Raw genomic sequence first — 19,784 nt, forward strand, 5'->3', positions numbered from 1 at the left:
TGCGCAATCGTGAGCGCAATTTTTGTAAGAGAGACAAATCCCATTTTGCGGAAAATGGGTTTTTCCGATTGCGCAATTTTTTTCAGGAGAGACCATTTTGTAGAACGAATGGATTTTGTGTCTCTCGCAAAAATTGTGCAATTTGCGATTGCACAATTTGCGATTGCACAATTATTGGTGTTTGTATTTTACATTTTTTTTTATATTTCCACAAAAAATGGGTTTTTGTGTCTCTTGCAAAAGTTGCGCAATTATTGATGTTGGTATTTTTTTTTATTTTTCGGGATTTCGGCCTTCGGGATTCCGGCCATTCGGGATTTCAGCGTTCGGGATTCCGGTATTCGGGATTTCGGCCATTCGGGATTTCAGCATTCAGGATTTCGGCCTTCGGGATTTCGTCCGGCACCCAGTACCTAAGTAGTTTATCAATCAAACTACTGAAACATTTATACTTAGCAGATAACTTACTTAATATTTTGTTTGTAATTTCATAATATCTTTAAATACGCATTTACACATAATAATATACATGTTTAAGCTTTATTATAATATTAAGTCGATAAAACGCTGAAATATAATGTAATTTTCATTCTAACATCTAACATTATTTTTAATATTTGTTGTAAATATAAGTACCCATGTATAGACAATAAATTAATTGAGTATGCACATCTTTAAGTTTTAACGAGGGAAGAATTATTTTCTTTTAATAAACATCATAAGGCATAATAATTATTCTCAATCTATATTTTAAAAATGTGTCAAGCGCGAAATGTATAAGATACAACTACTGAGAAGATAGAAGCATATTAAACTGACTTGCTTATTTACTCCAACAAATCGTAACGTACGTCTATTCCTTTGCGTATTTAATTCAACTGTGCGGCGTCCAATCCTCCCGGAGGCCAATTGGGTCGGTGTCGAATTGGGTCGGCGTCCAATTGGGCCGGCGTCCGATTGTACCGGCGGCCAATTACCGGAAGCCAATCGGCGGAGGCCAGTTCGTGGTGCCAAATCGTCCTAGACCCCTAATATACTGACAGCTACATACCTATTTTCCAGAAATTACGAAATTTCGATACTATTGCAATTATATAAAATTATTGAGTCATGATGTCGTTGACGTTATTGAATTACAATTGTGTTGGCATAATCACAACAAAATAAAACATTAAGGGGGGACATGCTCGTCGAAGGTCAAAATTGAGTTTTTATTGTATTTTCAAACCATGATCCTGGACACTCCTTAAACGTTGTAGATAATCTATTTATATAATTTTGAAGCCTTATTATCCTTTATAGTTATTTTAAACATTTGATGACTGCATAAAGTATTTTTGTTACATAAAATAGTATTCTTTTAAACCTCTCGCTCTAATGTTTTAGAATACAGTCATATTTCGGTACATAACTGTGCAGTGGTGTTAAGATTTTTTACATTTATTAATTTTTAAACGCATTTATAAAACCATTAGCATAATTTATTACGAGATAATTTTTGTAAAATATTCACGATAAAAAATTATATTGATAATCTCTGTGATCCCAAATTTGACAAGAATTAGGCATTTTATTATTCAAAAAATCGGCAAGATTAACACATTTCAAGATGATTATAAAGATATTTATTATAAGCTATGTCTTTGACCATTCAAGTGTGATAAACATCTTATGAATAATGATTGCTTTATAATAATTATTGACCTAAGAATAAGGTAGTGTTTTTTTGAAATACGCCATTTCTTTTGTCATTCCCCAGTGGTTAAGCTACAACATACGGCCGTAGCCATAAATTGACAAACTATAATTGAAGTAAGGAGTAAAATGATATTGACGCGCGTGTTTGAACATGTACCGTTTAAAAAAAAAATAAAAAAAAATTCGGTTAGGTACATGTTCAAACACGCGCGTTAACATAATTTTACTCCCTACTTTAATTATAGTTTGTCATTTTATGGCTACGGCCGTATGTTGTAGCTTAACCACTAGGGAATGACAAAAGAAATGGCGTATTTCAAAAAAACACTACCTTATTCTTAGGTCAATAATTATTATAAAGCAATCATTATTCATTAGATTTTTATCACACTTGAATGGTCAAAGACATAGCTTATAATAAATATCTTTAGAATCATCTTCAAATGTGTTAATCTTGCCGATTTTTTGAATAATAAAATGCCTAATTCTTGTCAAATTTGGGATCACAGAGATTATCAAAATAATTTTTTATCGTGAATATTTTACAAAAATTATCTCGTAATAAATTATACTAATGGTTTTATAAATGCGTTTAAAAATTAATAAATGTAAAAAATCTTAACACCACTGCACAGCTCTGTACCGAAATATGACTATATTCTAAAACATTAGAGCGAGAGGTTTAAAAGAATACTATTTTATGTAACAAAAATACTTCATGCAGTCATCAAATGTGTAAAATAACTATAAAAGATAATAAGGCTTCAAAATTATATAAATAGATTATCTACAACGTTTAAGGAGTGTCCAGGATCATGGTTTGAAAATACAATAAAAACTGAATTTTGACCTTCGACGAGCATGTCCCCCCTTAACAAAAATAAAATGTTCTCATATTCGTTGCCTCGGTGTTTCCGATTTTTAAAATCATCAAATTAGCTATGAAATCTAAACTTCAGTGAATGCTCAAATGAAGTGGCACAAAACTGGTTTTGCCGATCGAAGATAGAATTTTTAATACATCAAAATTAAGTATGTATAAGCTTTGGGTGCAATATATGACAGGTTTTCCCACTTTCATCAAAGTATTAGTATTTTATTCAAGATTCTGAATTATTTGGCCAATTTATTTGAGTTTTTTGTCATATGTAAGAATAGTCAAAACAGTTAATAGAACGAGAAGAATCGGCACCAATATTGTGAAATTCGGTGGCATTTGCTATCAGGGTTATAAAAGGTCGAGTAAAGAAGGAAAATGACCTTACGTTGATAACCAACCTGAAAAAGTATTGATACATAATAAATGTCAATTTACATATATTTTATATAAGTTTAGAAAGCAGTGGTTTAAATTGCCAAAATACACGAATTGATGTTTGAATTGCTATCGTATCTGATCTTATACACCCCTAGCGATATACGACATCTATTCTCAAAACTATAGTAAATAAATAATTCTTTGAGAATTTAATATAAGTTATCGGTGGTACAAATGAATATCTGAAGAATTCGATAACTCGTTTAATAAAAATGGAAGTATGGCCATTATCGCTGTGTCAACCAAAACGGAGCTTATATCTATATTGAAAAATAAATTAAATTCAACCTGAATATTTTTTATGTTCTTTTACGCTTACCACACAAAACCTAGTATCATATAAATCACCATTCTACTCCCCCCCGATTATAAGCAAGCAATCGGCAACATTATTGAACCCATAACGCAAATATATTTTATTTTCCTTACTTATATTTTTAAATTTTCAAAAGAGCATAATGAAATGTAAATAATGTTTAAATAACTTATCCTTAACCCTCAATTACATGGTATTGCTTTTCAGCAAAAAACTATTTTATTCTTTATATTTTTTGTGTGAATGAAATTTCATTTAGAAACTTCATTCATGTAGAAAGAGTGTTCTGATAACATAGTTTTCTTTTATTCACATGTTCCACTGTTAAATTAAAATAATATTAAACACTAAATGTGATCGATTAGAAAAGTAATATGTACCTACATTAAAGGGTTACAATCATGTAATATATATTAAATGTGTATTATATTATGTTATATACGTCAAATTATAATATACAAACATACTTACGTAATAAACCATTTCTTTTATCCAATGAATAATTCATAACTTGAAAACACCTCAGATATGTACCCACTAGAAAAAATCATATTTGAAAAAAATACGCGAGTCTCGTATTGTTTTCAAATATGATTTTATCTAGTGTTTTTTGAGGTGTTTTCTAGTTTTGTACCTATGTTCAATACTTATGTAAGTTTAACAATATGTAATAATGTGTATATAACAACGGTGATTAAGAGTAGGTACCTACTGATATATATAATATATTATATTTAGGTATATGATTTCTCTGCAATCCGATTTGGATCTTATCCTCCAGAATAGGTTTCTTAATATTTTTAACAAGAATTAATGGATGTTAGCCAATTTATTGTTTAACATACTATGGCCATGTTCTGGATTCAAAACAACATTTGAATTTGACAGACGCGGGAATGTCAAAATATCTTCAAATTTGGAAGAAAAATCAATGAATGCATTCATAAGGTATACAGATATACCAATTGTAAAACTTTTATTTATAAAGCATGCATATTACATAAACAATTTCACAAACATACCTACATGCTTGAGAAAGTCACATGATGTTGTGACCTCACCAAGAATCGAATCCGAAATATTTGAAGACGATGCTTACAAAGACCTATAAAAATAAAATACAATTTTATTTATTTTGCAATTAATTAACGTTAACAATAATTATGAATTCAATGTATTGAAAGTGTGATAAATAAATAAGTATCAACAGTATTTTAATAAAATACATGGTGCTCGTAATATAAGTAAAAAAAATATGTGGAACCGCTGTGAAAGAACGTAAGTGAACTCGACGTAAATTAAAAACTCAATCTCACGTAAGCGAAATATCCGAAGCAATTTGATTGAATACAGTTATTGCCTTCCCAATTACGATAGCAGAATGATAGCTGAATATAATAGAATCACGATAGCCGCGTGGCTTAAGCACCGGTCTATAGTGTCGAGGGTCCCAGGTTCGAATCCTGGGTCTGGCAAGTACACATATTGTTTTTCAATTTGTTTATGAGTCAGAGTATGGACCAGATAGGTTGAGCAAGTGGCTGATATCCATTTCTCGTAAAAATAAAAACTGTTTATACAAACCTCCACTGCGTGGAGGCCCATATAATCCTATTAGGATCGGACATGGTCGAAATAAAAGAAGAATTAGTATTACCAATGTCAGGTCCCAATTTTAAAGATAATTATCAGGGATACACAATTCAATACTTTCAAAAATGGCAGAATTTTCATTTACACTGGCTGTAAGTAGGGAAAAATATTTGGATAAATATAAATCTCTTTTTAATTTTAAACTAAAGTATGTAATAATACCTAAGAGGGTCAGTCGAAAAGAGCCATGGATAGTATACATACAGCCTAATGTAAAGGAGTCTCAAAAAATTTCCCAAACTCTCTTCACCGTAAGGTCGTATTTTAACTAACCCTCGTATCATCTTGTAGTCCAGTGCATGGCGCATAGATAGTAGACTCATTCACTAGACTACGAGAGCCAGCAAATAATAATTTGTTTTAAGTCCGGAAAATGTAAGAATGATTTCCATAATTCTAATTTATATTTGAAACCATTTGTTGCGCTAGAAAATGATTATATCTCCCTTAACTTTTCAAATTCTATGCATTAATTTTGCCATTGTATCTACAAGGTGCCTTGTTCTATAAATAATATATCTCTAATTTATATGATATCGCGATAAATTCATTTAATTTTGGTTAAAATACATTAATGAATCTCTCAAGTATTTTGCCTCGCCCAAGGTGTACGCCTTCGTTGTGTAAGAAAGTATCATTGACAATTTGACATTTTCCTTTCTTAAAATAATTTTAATAATTTGTGTGATTTCTATTTAATTTACACTTTAAAATAGAAGTGTAGAACATTTTCCGATGAATAGTACAATAAATTATATAAAATACAATTTGGAACATCTTCATCTTAGCATTTTATCCTATCATTGTTAGTAAGCATTTAATATCAGTAAGTAATATTTACGGTAAACTTAAGCTAGGATATTTTTATGTTTTGTACATAATGAAAATATAATCATGTACTATCAAATTATCAAAGGTGTATTTTTGTGTATTAGTGAATATTTTTATTTAAAAACTATCCACAAAATATTAACTAATTCCTTGATTCTGAAAGAAACTTCATAAAAAATACCACTTATCTACTACTAATTTAAATATGAACTCTAGATTCGTAAACCCATTATTTGTTTGATGCATAAAAATCGCACCTATGAAAAACTTATACTTGCTCCAAGGCAACCACATAAGGCTCTGTTTGTTAAAACAAATGGTTTCTGCAACATATTTCTAAATATTTTATCTTATCCAATTTAGCCTATTAAGTTTTCACACGGTGAATATGAAGATCTATTTACTTAATCAGATTAACTGCATTACTTAGGCTTAATTTCTTACTTTTTCCTTTGCTCTTATTTCCTGTAATAAGTATTGTCATTCAGTCAGTAGAAGTCCAATAGAAAGCTTGGCGACTTCCCAAGACATTATCGGTCCTATAAAACTGCATACGTACCTATCACGTCATCTATTTGTTTAATTTTTTCCACAACCGTTTTCTAATACTGCACTATTTTAGATTTAAAAAATACGTTAATAATTTAATGAATGCGTTTTAAAATAATGCATTAAGTACACAATTTTAAGTTAAGTATTATAATTTTATTATTGAAAATGCTCTCTACTTTAATGTTAATTACTTAGTATTATCTGCATACTTTTTAAACTAAGTTGTACTAGAAGATAGAACACATAATATATATGTAACAGAATATAAAATTTCTGAGTGATTTGAAATTGCCGTCTGCTTAAAACTCTCTTAAATAAAATATTACTTTGTTTTAGAAGATTGATACTACACGAAGAGTTTACAGCATGATATACCAGGAAATTAATAAAAAACTTAATAACGTTATTAATAATAGATATACGGCTTTTATGTTTAACATTTTGGATGATTTTACAGGAAAAATAATAATACATTATAATACAAGAGTTTTGTAAATGTTTATGTATCAGTGACAGAAGTTTAACCTAAGAATAGGGTATATTGAATTATTCTACAAACGATTTTTTTTCGTTGACACCAAAAACGAATTATCTTACTTAGAATGCATTTATCATTATTTGATTGTCGTATATTGTTGTAGATTAACAATTTATGAATCATTATTTATCGCCAAATAAACAAGAGCTAACAAAAATAATCAAAAGGATCTCATTTATTGCTGCGAGTGAAAATCTTGCACTCTCAGGTGCTCAATTTTATTTCCTGAATACCTACAGGTAGATTAGATAATAGGGTATTTTTATAAAACGGCAGACCGGTTTTGCATCAAAGACATTTGATTATGTGCGATGCCAGATGTGGGAGGTTCTTCTTTAGAGTTCCGGTACACATTGTATTCCTTCCTCATGGTAACAATAGCTTTGGTATAATAAAGGTGAATGAACTAAAATCCGAAAAACTCCAAGTACAAAAGGAATTCGACAGCGATGTATTCTATTCTCAGATATCTGAAAAAGAACCGATTTATTAACCGATATCAAAAAAATAATAGCAATACCAAAAAATGTTTTTTTAAAACTGCAGTACATTGATGAATGCCCCGGCCACCGTTTTTTTTCAGTTGGTTGCCATTTAGTTGATTTTTGTTTGCATACCTCCTATAACAATTTTTAAAGCGTATTTAAATGCATCATTGGGGAGATATTCACTGGAGTGATGGCATTATCCAACATAGATATTATACGAAAATGTTTTTGTTTTTTTTTTTGCATTATCGATTACGTGAAACAATACTTGCGAAGGTATTCTATAGACAAGGCTATCGATGGTTATTTAACATATTATGTATGTATTGAGCGGTCAATTGTTAAAATAAATTAACCGTCTAAACACTCTTAACTGTCTAAAAGTGCTATGTGTTAACAGCCCGTCTCTTGGCTGTGTTAACTTTTAGAGCGAGATAGACAGTTTTGACAGTTTAGACGGTTAACTTATTGTAACAATTAACCGCATTAATACATAAAAATATGAGAAAGTCATATTATGTATCACTTTAGCTATCGATAGCCGCCTTGTGTATAAAATAGACCCATTGATGTTATTCTTCTCCTGTAGTGAGAATAAAGTTTTTTCAAAATCTCATTTTTGAAATGACATAAAATGTAACATACGCATTACTTATTATCAGTACACTATTTCTAATAAAAGGTGGCAATTTTCTGGTACACGTGCGACTGTACCCATGTGGTGCCCATGCATGGCGGTTTGTTGAATAGGAAGATTTAAATTAAAATAATCTAATATATAAAAATTAATATTTGTGTGTTTGTTTGTTCGTATTTAATGCGCAGCCATACCGTTCATCCGATTGCAATAAAACTTTGTAAACTTATTGCTTGCACTTGCAAGAAGAGTATAGGCTATACTAATATATAAAAATGAATGTCTGTCTGTCTGTATGTCTGTCTGTCTGTGTGTCTGTCCGGTATGCGTTCCTATACCATTCATCCGATTGCAATGAAATTTTGGTAAGTGGTTGCATGTACACCCATGAAGGTTTCTGAATTAGAAAAATCATCATCTTCTTCTTCTTCTTCATTATATTTTCTTTTATTTGTATGGTTCCTATACCATTCATCCGATTGCAATGAAACCTTCGTCAGTTGTTGTGGTAACACCCGCAATGGTTTTTGAATTTGTACAACCATCTTCTTCTTCTTCTTCTATTCTATATTCTTCTATTCGTATGCGTTCCTATTCCATTCATCCGATTGCAATAAAATTGTCGTCAGTAATTGTGCCAACACCCGCGAAGGTTTCTGAATTAGTACAACCATCTTCTTCTTCTTCTTTTTCTTCTTCTTCATTCTATCTTCTTTTATTTGTATGGTCCCTATACCATTCATCCGATTGCGATGAAACCTTCGTCAGTTGTTGTAGTAACACCCGCAATGGTTTTTGAATTAGTACAACCATCTTCTTCTTCTTCTTCTATTCTATATTCTTCTATTCGTATGCGTTCCTATTCCATTCATCCGATTGCAATAAAATTGTCGTCAGTAATTGTGCCAACACCCGCAAAGGTTGCTGAATTAGTACAACCATCTTCTTCTTCTTCTTTTTCTTCTTCTTCATTCTATCTTCTTTTATTCGTATGGTCCCTATACCATTCATCCGATTGCGATGAAACCTTCGTCAGTTGTTGTGGTAACACCCGCAATGGTTTTTGAATTAGTACAACTATCTTCTTCTTCTTCTTCTTCTTCTATTCGTATGCGTTTCTATTTCATTCATCCGATTGCAATAAAATTTTCGTCAGTAATTGTGCCAACACCCGCGAAGGTTTCTGAATTAGTACAATCATCTTTTTCTTCTTCTATTTGTATGCGTTCTTATGCCATTCATCCGATTGTGATGCAATTTTGACCAGTTGTTGTGCGCACGCCCGCGAAGGTTTTTGAATTAGTACAACCATCTTCTTCTTCTTCTATTCGTATGCGTTCCTATACCATTAATCCGAATGCAATGAAACTTTGGTGAGTTGTCATGCGCGTGCCCACGAAGATTTCTGATTTAGAAAATCATCTTCTTCTACTATTCGTATGCGTTCCTATACAATTCATCCGATTGCGATGAAACTTTTGTCAGTTGTTGTGCGCACACCTGCAAAGGTTTCTAAATTATTATTATATAAAATACAAAGTTTGTTGTTTGTTTGTTCCATCCAATTTTGATTTTTTTTTTACTACATATTAATAACATTAATAACGTTTTCATATTTTGGATTCGATTTTAATTTAGTGTTCTTATGTTAGACCTTTACTCCTATTAGAATTATTTTCATATTGCCATATTGTATTACAAAGATGTTTTAATATTAAAAAATAATTACCTATTATTATTTTTCAAATATCTAAGATAAATATAACCACGAAGTGACCCTGTGCGAAGCCGGGAACTTCAGCTAGTAATTAATAAATTGTTTATATCTGACTGATAGTTACATTTTTTGACACAATATGTACATGGTTACAGGAATGTATATTATAAGGTTATATATTTTTGGGTTTATAATGACACATCATAATACATTAAATTTTATTATAATTGTAAATTTAAATTTAGAATTTTACAGTTTTATATCATGAAAAATTTTAGAAAGACCGCGCACCGTAATTTTATAATCACTAATTTGATCCATGAAAACTCAAAAAAGATTATTATTTAAATACTCGTACCTACTATCACTTCCCTCCATTTTGGTATGTGAAATTTTCTCAACTGTCACTTTGTGTTTTGTTTTCTTTTTTATCGTCTGTATTTGGGATGAAGGTGGATCAGAAACGGCGAGGTTTATTTACGTTTGTTATACTATATGGTTACATTTTTTATATAATTTTATTCTACGGAGGGCAAAATGTACGCGTTCGCGATTTTGCTGCTTGTCGCGATCTGCGCGCCATCTTGTGATTTTTTTCCAATGAAACCGTCGTCGAAAACAAAGCGACGTTGTAAATCTCCAACGGTTAACAAAATTTACGGCATTGCCGGCTGGGCTCTTTTATTATTATTTATTTTCGTAATCAGCGCTTTATTATTTGTTGGCTTTGATACCGATTCGGGCGTCTCCAGATACATAAAGACATCCCCAAATGGGGACCATACGGGGGTGTCACACTACTTAGTTTTAGAATAAATACGTAAACTATAAATATTAATACTTTGGCAAAAATAAATCAAGTACGACTACCAACTTATTTATTTCTCCGAAATAATAAATTTCAATTATTGAAATATCTAGATTAATATCTAGTTTTGAAATGCTGCAATAAAAAAATATTTTTAGAGCGTTATTACTTTGTCACATTATATTATTATTATGTCACGTAGATATTTAATAAATCAAATACATCAACCATGTAATTTGTACAATAAGTAGATTACTAAGTAGATTGGTGGCGCTTTTTGCAAGTGGACTGTAATATTAAGGATGATGTGGATTCCGGATCTAGGGGTAGAGGCGATTTAACAGAATGCTAGACACTGACCTTTATGATGATTTATGGTGGCTCCGTGGTCTGGTTGGACTATCACTCGCATGGTATTGTTTGTTTGGGTTACCCGGTGCGCGGCGATTGACGGTAAATTATTGATGGATGCTAGTATGATATGGGGTTGATGAATGATTATGATTGGTGATATGAATGATGAGAGTCGGTATCACGGCTTGCCAGGTATTCAAAAGTTTCGCTTGTACGATGGTCACACTATATCAAGCTGACCTGGCCGTGGCCGACGAACAACTTTTGAATCAGTCTGTATAACGCAATACGACAGACAACACGAACTCGTTTATTTGCTTGCGCTGACTACGCGCAACGCCTGTCTTGAAGTCACTTTTGAATCACGCTGTAGATAGGAAACGACAGTAAGGTTTAACAACTTGACCACGTTCGCTTGCTGCTTATTATACCGGCGCTCCATTGGCACGCAAGTCAGACGATTTACAGTCTTCGGACTTTTTTTTCGCGTGGAGCACCCCAGATCTGCGGACTTTTTAATCTGCAGACCAGGCTCGTAGGATTTCAAACATGTTTGATATTTTACTCTCCGAGTTGCCAGACTTCGTCCGTCGATCACTACGTAAATTCGATTTGACATTAATACGCAATCATTCAAATCGAAAAAAATCTGTAATTGTTTTAAACATTTTTATTGATTAATTTGTTAATTTACACATTAGAAAATGAGAGATTATCAATTATTATTTTATTTGTATTTATGAAATTTATAAAAGATAACGTAAAACTCATGTCGTTTTCATAACCATATTATTTTATGCATGATTATATATAAATAATACAAAATTAGACATACAAGAATAATACAAAGCAAACAAGGGTTTGCGATGTAATAGAGTTTATTAAAAGCCTTAAATGGAGATGGGCTGGACACATAGCTCGAAGAAGAGACAATCGTTGGTCAAATCTAGTCATCCAGTGGTATATCCAGTGGTAGACCTAGAGGCCGCTGGATCGATGAAATGATAAAGTTCTGCGGAAGTACGTGGCAACGCAATGCACAGGACCGAGAGAAGTGGAAGCAACTTGAAGAGGCCTTCATCCAGCAGTGGATAGATTCAGGCTGATGATGATGATGAATACAAAATTGTAGAATTATCGAAAGACATTACGATAATCCAAACTTTTGACAGCTCGACTTTTCGTTCGTTGATCAGTAGCAGAGCATAGACAAATCGGACGATTTATTGTCCTAGGACTTTTGGCTCTCCAATGGAGCGCCGGCATTACTTGAGCTAACTGACTGTTATTTGCATCACGGTCTCTCATGACCCGTGAATGCCGGTCACTTAGTCTTGTGACAATAATACTGGGATTTGAGGGAGGGGGAAGTAAAGATCACGGCCACCGCAAGTTGGCACAACCATAGTTTTTAATAAAGATAATTTTATAAAAATATTCACAAAAAAATCGCATTATCCTCTTTTTATCACTTTCTTATCTTATCTGATTAAGTAGGTCTGTACCTAAAATGTCCTTAAGGAATGGATGAAAATCAAGTCTGCCATGGATGCTAGGTTTGAAATGGTAAAATAAATTACAATATAATATTAACTTCGAACTTGTAATACTTCTATCTAATCCAAAATCTTTCAAATCTGATTTTGAAAAGAAAATTTTCGATTTGTACCTCGGAAGATCTAAAAAAGCTTTCGAATCAGACTTTGAAAGAAAAATTTTAATGATTGGCAGCTCGGAAAAGATTTTTAAAAAAGTCTCAAATCTAACTGTGAAAGAAGATTAAACGATAATTGACAGCTGATCTGAATAAAAAACTCATTATTCAGTAAAACAAAAAATTCATTAATATACCTACCTGAAAGTATAAATTTTTGCGAAAATTCTATAATTTTTACTAATTTTTCCCACATGCCATGATATAAAAAATTAAAACATCATTGTGAACTACATTAAAATAATCTCCCAAATTTAAAGGGAAGACGTATAATATATGTCATTATGACGCTTTCCATTTTATTATTACAACGTTTTTCTTAGGTCGTATTCTTATTTGTCCGGTACAAATCTTGCAATCGATTTTTAACTAACTTTCCGACTAGCTAGACATTTGAAACATTTAGAATATATCAGAACACGATGCCAATGCATTTTTTTAATACTTTTGGCCATCTTTAAGTAGAATTGAATTCATTTTTAGGTAATTCTGTTTTGAAAGTTATTTCGATACCATTATTGGTTGCTATGGAGTCCCAGCAACTAAATTATTAAATAATATATACGTGCGTTACTATAGAAAGCAATATGAAATGATATTTCATTATTCAGTATTTCTATCAAGTACAATTTTTTTGGATCGCTTAAGCTAGTTAAATCAAGTTTACATGATTAAACAGAAATTTAAAAAACGTTGTATATAAAAAGTTCTTTTTATGTTGTAATTATTTACCTATAAGTAGCAATATTGTCAGATTCATTAAATCTTTGTCTCTGTTGTGTTGCCATATTCTGCGCCATTAAATAAATTGAATCACAAATTCTTACCTATTATAAATATTGTATTTTGAATAATAAGTATGTACAAAGTATGTAATTATTTCGAACGATTTTACATTTGACACGGAATTTTAGAAAATTTTACAATAATACAAATACTTTTATTATTCAATTTGTTGGTGCTATTTCCATCACATAAATAAAAACCAAGTTAATATAGCTATCATAGTTTTATTATCCATTTTACACCGAGTCCTCATAAAAATTTTGTTGATAGGTACATGATGCCTTCTGGTGAAATATTAGGTTTCAAAATGCTTGAGTTCCGGGATTTTTAAGTTGCTTTTAATCAAAGATTTTGTATAAAATATAGATAAAGCTATTCTCATGTTCTACTAGCTAGTACCCGGCATGCGTTGCAATGCCACTCAAAGAAAGAAAGTGTTTGTGTTTTAATTCTGTTTATTGAAGTGCTTTTGGATACACAATATTTTTTGTTTTTCCGTCTGGTGCATACACAAATAAATCATAAGGTTTTCCATAGCAGGCCACATACAGCTGTCCATGTGAGAAGCATGGATTTTCTAAATTTGGTATAGGAGCGCATACGAATAGAAGAAGCTGAAGATGGTTGTACTAATTCAGAAACCTTCGCGGGCGTGCGCACAACAACTCACCAAAGTTTCATTGCAATCGGATGAATGGTATAGGAACCATATGAATAAAAAAAAGACAGAATAAAGAAGAAGAAGAAGGCTCTCGTGGTGCAGTGCATAAGGCGCTAGCCTTCCATCCCGGAGTTCTGGTTTCGATTCCCGGTGAGGTCAAAATATATTTACATGATCTAATATGTAAATTCCTCAAGCCAGGGAATTTTACCACTATTATTGGGCTTCACGGCCTGTTGTGGTGTTTAATAAAGAAACAAAAATAATAATAAAAAAATAATAAGAAAATAAAAAAATAATAATAAATATGGTTGTACTAATTCAGAAACCTTTGCGGGCGTGCGCACAACAACTGATGAAAGTTTCATCGCAAAAGGATGAATGGTATAGGAACCATACGAATAAAAGAAGATAGAATGAAGAAGAAGAATATGGTTTTCTAATTCAGAAAACTGCGCGGGTGTGCACACAACAACTCACCAGAGTGATGAATGATAAAGGAATGCATACGGGACAGACAGACAGACAAACAAACAAACATTTTTTTTTATATATAGATAAACATCTAAGAAAAACAATATTATTGGTTGCTAAGGGGGTCTTAGTAACAAATGTTTTATACGAATGCGTGACTATGGAAATCAAAATGACATTTCAGTTTCTCTTTGAAAATTAGTGGCACGCCCAAACTAAGATTTACAAAATGAGAATTTATTAATACTTTTTATAAAATATAAAACAATATAATTTAATTTTACACACATATAAAGTTTAGCATAATATTATTGACTCTTTTGTTTAACATGAATATACAAATGTAAGAAAGTTTAAAAAATACGAATGCATAATAAGATTTTTCAGATACCTGCTGACATATTTGCTCTAGAACAATGTTTATCTACCTATTTACGTAAGTAAAAAAAACAGGATAGTAGCACGGTGCTATTAATAATACTTTTTTTCGGATGTAAACACTTCCATAAAGATTGATTTTAGTTACCCATGGTTTGACTTTTGACATGTTCTGGACGTAAATATAATATAATAGGAATAAAACTCCAAGGTGCCGAAATGTGAAATTCAGTTCAATGAACGCAATATTATTTATGAAAAATATTATGCAAACATTTAATTTCCATCAAGCCATTGGAATGTTATTTATTTTGTTGTTTGTTTGTTGTTATTATTTATGTTGTTATTTCCGAAAATGAATTAATTATAACTAATTCTGTTTTAAATACGTTTTATTTGCATACAAATTATATCTAATAAGTATGTTATTGCTTTATTCTTTATTCTTTAATCTTTAGATTAATTCCTTATAAACAGTATCTTTTCTGTAGAAATATACTTTCACAAAGGTGTACTTATTTCCAGTCTCGGTTTTCCAGAAAGGAATAATATTTCAACCATTCAACCTTAAAGAGTATTAAAAACTTTATCTAGGCTTGTAGAACGTTAGAAAACATGCAATTTTGTTTGTATGAGTGCAACCTTGTTTGTAAAAACTGCGAGATTGGTTTGTTGCCTTATTTCATACATGGACTGGCTGTTCTTTTTTTTCCTTCAATTTCATACATTTAGATTGTATCTCTATAAAAGAAGGTTTTTGCTTTTAATAGTATTTTTTATCATAAATAGCGAATGTTCACTAAAGACATTTTCTTTAAAGATTATACGTCAATTTTATTATTATTTTGATTCAAAATGAAATACTATATATTAATTGCATGAGATATTTTAAAGACCATTATTATAAATACATATTGTATTTATTTAAAATTTATTTCTTCCTACAATGAAATAAGGATTACTCTTACAGATTTTCAGAAAGAGGTACCCGTCTTTCTATTATATTGTATGGAAATGTGTATTCTACTTAAGTTGTATCAATTTATTGTAATACAAATTCTTATAATTTCATCATATTTATGACAAACAACATCGTCTTTGATATTTCAAGGCTCAGTAAAGTTGATCTATCTTTCTTTTATAATAAAATTTATAACACATCATTAGATACTTAGATACTTACATTATAAATAAAATTTTATATATTACAATATTATTACTTCAAAACTGTAGCTTGAAATTTATTTAAAAGCGAAATCTGATAACAGAGTTTTAAATCAGGCAAATTATAATATTATTAGAGGTAGGTGTATTTTTATTTTCTCTGGATCACAGGATTTTTTTCGTAATTTCAAAATTATTCACCAATCAGAACATATAAATTAACTCGAGACTTTTTTCTGTAGTTTTTTTTATTTTTTATTAGCAAAAAATATCGTAGTAATATCGTATTTACTTACATAAATATTTGAAAGAAGATCCGAACAAAATTTTCATTCGTTTCTTCCAATCTCAAGATACTAAAATAGAAATATATCTTCATTATTGGTAGTTAAGGAAAAAATTCTCTTTAAAACTGTGGATCGACATACAAATCAACTGAATTAATAATTAAATTGATGAATTATTGAAAATATTTATAATACCTTCTCTTTGTCGCTTTGGAAAGTTTAGTAGTAGAAATACGGTTTTAAATTTAAATCAATTATTAAAATCAACAAATCCAAACCAATGTAAGTACTAGTTCCATTTACATTTCAATTAAATATGTATGAAAAGGGTCAGATGGGTTTCATTACAAAAGCAATATTAAACAACAGACGTATTTTAAAATGACTTTGATTTAAATTCTAAGAGTAATTCATTCTATTTATATACAGTAAATGTAATAATATAAGCTTTGAATTTTATTGTAATAGATCTAAATAATTAGAGATGTTACAACTCGGAAAAGTAATTCCGATGAGTATATTCTGGGAAAATTACAACTGGAATGTTGAAATCACCATTTTTAATAGATCATTTTCCCATATCCGTTACACCGATGATACTGTATTGATATCCATGTCCCAATAAAAATGGTCCAGCTCATCCATCGAAGACAAAACTAATATTTAACGCTGAGTCAGAGAACTCAGCAATAATGGGAACTGAAGTAACTAACGGGTAAGGAGAAGCAAGCAACCGATCTCGAGTAAGGAAGAACACGGGATAAATTTAAACACGTGTCAGGAATACGTCATACGTCGAATTCTGACAACTGCTCTTGGTTTATGCATTGACGCTCATTTAATATTGGTGTATTACACACACTATTGCAAGTCTATAATGCGTGGTTCATTTTCGTAGGACACTCACACATTCAAAATCCTGAGTCAAAAATTACTGTATTGGTATGTTAGCCTATCGGAATTCTATTTATTATCTGTTCTGATCGTTCTGTATTATAAATAAAAATTACATAAATATTTTTCACCCGTGAAGGTGAGTGTGACAAAAATGGTATATGTTTTGAATTTAAATTTAATATTTTCTTTTTCAGTTTCAGGCTGCATTGTTGCAGAGATGGAGCCTTCCGGCGTTTATGTGCGCATTCTGTCCCTTTGTGCAAGTCCTCAGCGTCACTGTCAGTGTTTTTACTCTCACCGCAATCGCCGTCGACCGACACAAAGCCATTCTGGATCCACTAAGGTATAAATGTTATACATATTTATTAATATACATTATGAACAGCTACTTCCGTTTGACGGTTTATGTGAAAATATTATGTTCGGAAGAATAATGTAAGTGATGGGTACGAGAAGCATTCAAAGGCACTGCACCATAAAAGAATATACATAATATACATAATAATTATAGCTATACTTATATACATTATGTATATTGTAATTGGTGTGTAAGAAGTTGGGAGCTATTTTCACACAAACTGTACTTACAATAATGTATATTATGTACTATTATAATACACAATAAATATTTAAATGAAAATTTAAACACAAAATAAAACTTCCAACGGTAATATGGAAAAGACTAAAATCAATAAATGAAGAGCCTTTCGAAGTGACGTTCCGATATTTAATCTGTTTACCATCACTGTCAAAATTAAAACCGACGACAACGCCTCTAGCGTCGAAATATATGAAGCTCCAAAGTCTCCGCCATTTTTAGACGCGGTTGTCAAAATCTAATTAGAAATAAAATTTCTCATATATTTTAATCACTTTCTCATACAATGACTTCGGAACTGCGTCGTTCAAAAATTACCCGTCTAGGGTGTATGCAAATTTTATAAGGAATTGCAATCGCTAATACTTGGCGGCTCTCGTGGTGCAGTACGCAAGATGCTGGCCTTCCATCCGTTAGATACGGGTTTGATCCTGGTAAGGACACAATATGTTAATGTGATTTTCTCAAAGCCTGGGTGTTTATGACTGTTCAACCAACTAGCAAACACCTTGTAATAAAAAGCAAGGGAATAAAAAAATCGCTACATAATACTTTTTTAATAACTTTTTTCTATTCACTTTCAAATTAAACAAATAGTTTTGCTGCGAAATCTCTAAAATAAAGCGGCAAAGGGCATAGAATAGTATTGCACTGCTGTTTTTGATATTCGTTTTCTATTAACTCCTCCCAGCTTGCAAACAAAAATATTGATAATGCTGTAAATGTTCTAAAAAATCTTATTTGTATAGCCGATAACTAAGATAAACTTTCAATATTCTAATTAACAAGTATTCTATAAATGTTTATTTAAACCCTTTTTAAAAAAATATTTAAATGAAACTCTCTCAGCGTAAATTGGGAATACTTACCTATTTTATTTTTACATAGACATACAATTATTTTCACCAGAGTTTAAAAAAACCTTGTTTTTTTTACAGTATTCTGAAATGTAAAAATACAAATTTAAGTATTACGACAAAGGTAAAATTGTACCTGGTACTAATTATAATTGATCATCATCATCATCAGGGGCGCAATAACCCGGTGTGGGTCTTGGCCTCCTCCAACAGCTTCCTCCACCTGTCCCTATCCAGTGTGGCCACTTTCCAATTCGGTACCCCCAGAATACGGCAGTCACTGGCAGCTCCATCCAACCAGCAAATCTTTGACCTGCCTCTTCTTCTACGCCCTATTGGATTGCTGGACATCACTCTCTTTGCCGGTTTATTGTCATTCATACGGTGCACATGACCTATCCATCACAGTCTCCCAATCTTAATTGATTGAACTGCGTTGCAATCTTCGTACAGTCCGTAGAGCTCAGCATTATCTTATCTTCTACGTGACATTAAATGAAGGGTACATGGGCAAAACAAGAAATATCCCAAAAGCATAAGTTGTCATAATTAACAATTTAATTTTTGAACACATTAAAGATTTCTAGTTTGTGAATAGGAGGAAAAGAACTCCTTTTTTGACTTTCGTGCAATACTTGTATTGCAGTTTTCATCGAAGTATATTGGACATTTTAATGCAGAAAAATTAAAAACTCAACACACTTTGAAAATACACAATACAAAATACCAACAACCGGTAAAAACATAAGATAAAAGTTGACGTTTGACATTTCTTGTTACAGTTCCTTACAAGTCATGGGACCTTCCTACTTTTTTCGGAGGACTATGATTTGTTTTACCCTTTTTTTATCACTGTAGAAAAAAATACACATGGAAATATAAGTGTTACTATACTTACGTCATGTTTCAATTGTGTGACATTTCTTGTTTGACTGTCAAAGTCCTTCAAATACAGTATAACTGCGAGAAAAAAATGGATTTTGAAAAAAAATCTGTCAAATTTTTGAAGAGAAACCTTTTTATCAGTGGTACATCAATTTCCTCAGTATTGAATCAGG

General features: G+C 31.3%; 1 protein-coding gene across 1 annotated transcript in view; it reads left to right on the plus strand.

The window, feature by feature from the left end:
- Lkr (Leucokinin receptor) overlaps nt 1-19,784 on the plus strand; it is a 112,321-nt gene that overhangs the window by 35,138 nt on the left and 57,399 nt on the right. The window contains exon 3 of the mRNA XM_085952453.1: nt 17,466-17,614. Within this exon, the coding sequence (XP_085808579.1) occupies nt 17,466-17,614 (149 nt within the window). The remainder of the gene's footprint in view (nt 1-17,465; nt 17,615-19,784) is intronic.

This window comes from Rhyacophila brunnea, unplaced genomic scaffold (genome assembly GCF_057557595.1).
Source record: "Rhyacophila brunnea isolate RB1 unplaced genomic scaffold, BYU_Rbru_1.0 scaffold_3, whole genome shotgun sequence".
Lineage (NCBI taxonomy): Eukaryota > Metazoa > Arthropoda > Insecta > Trichoptera > Rhyacophilidae > Rhyacophila > Rhyacophila brunnea.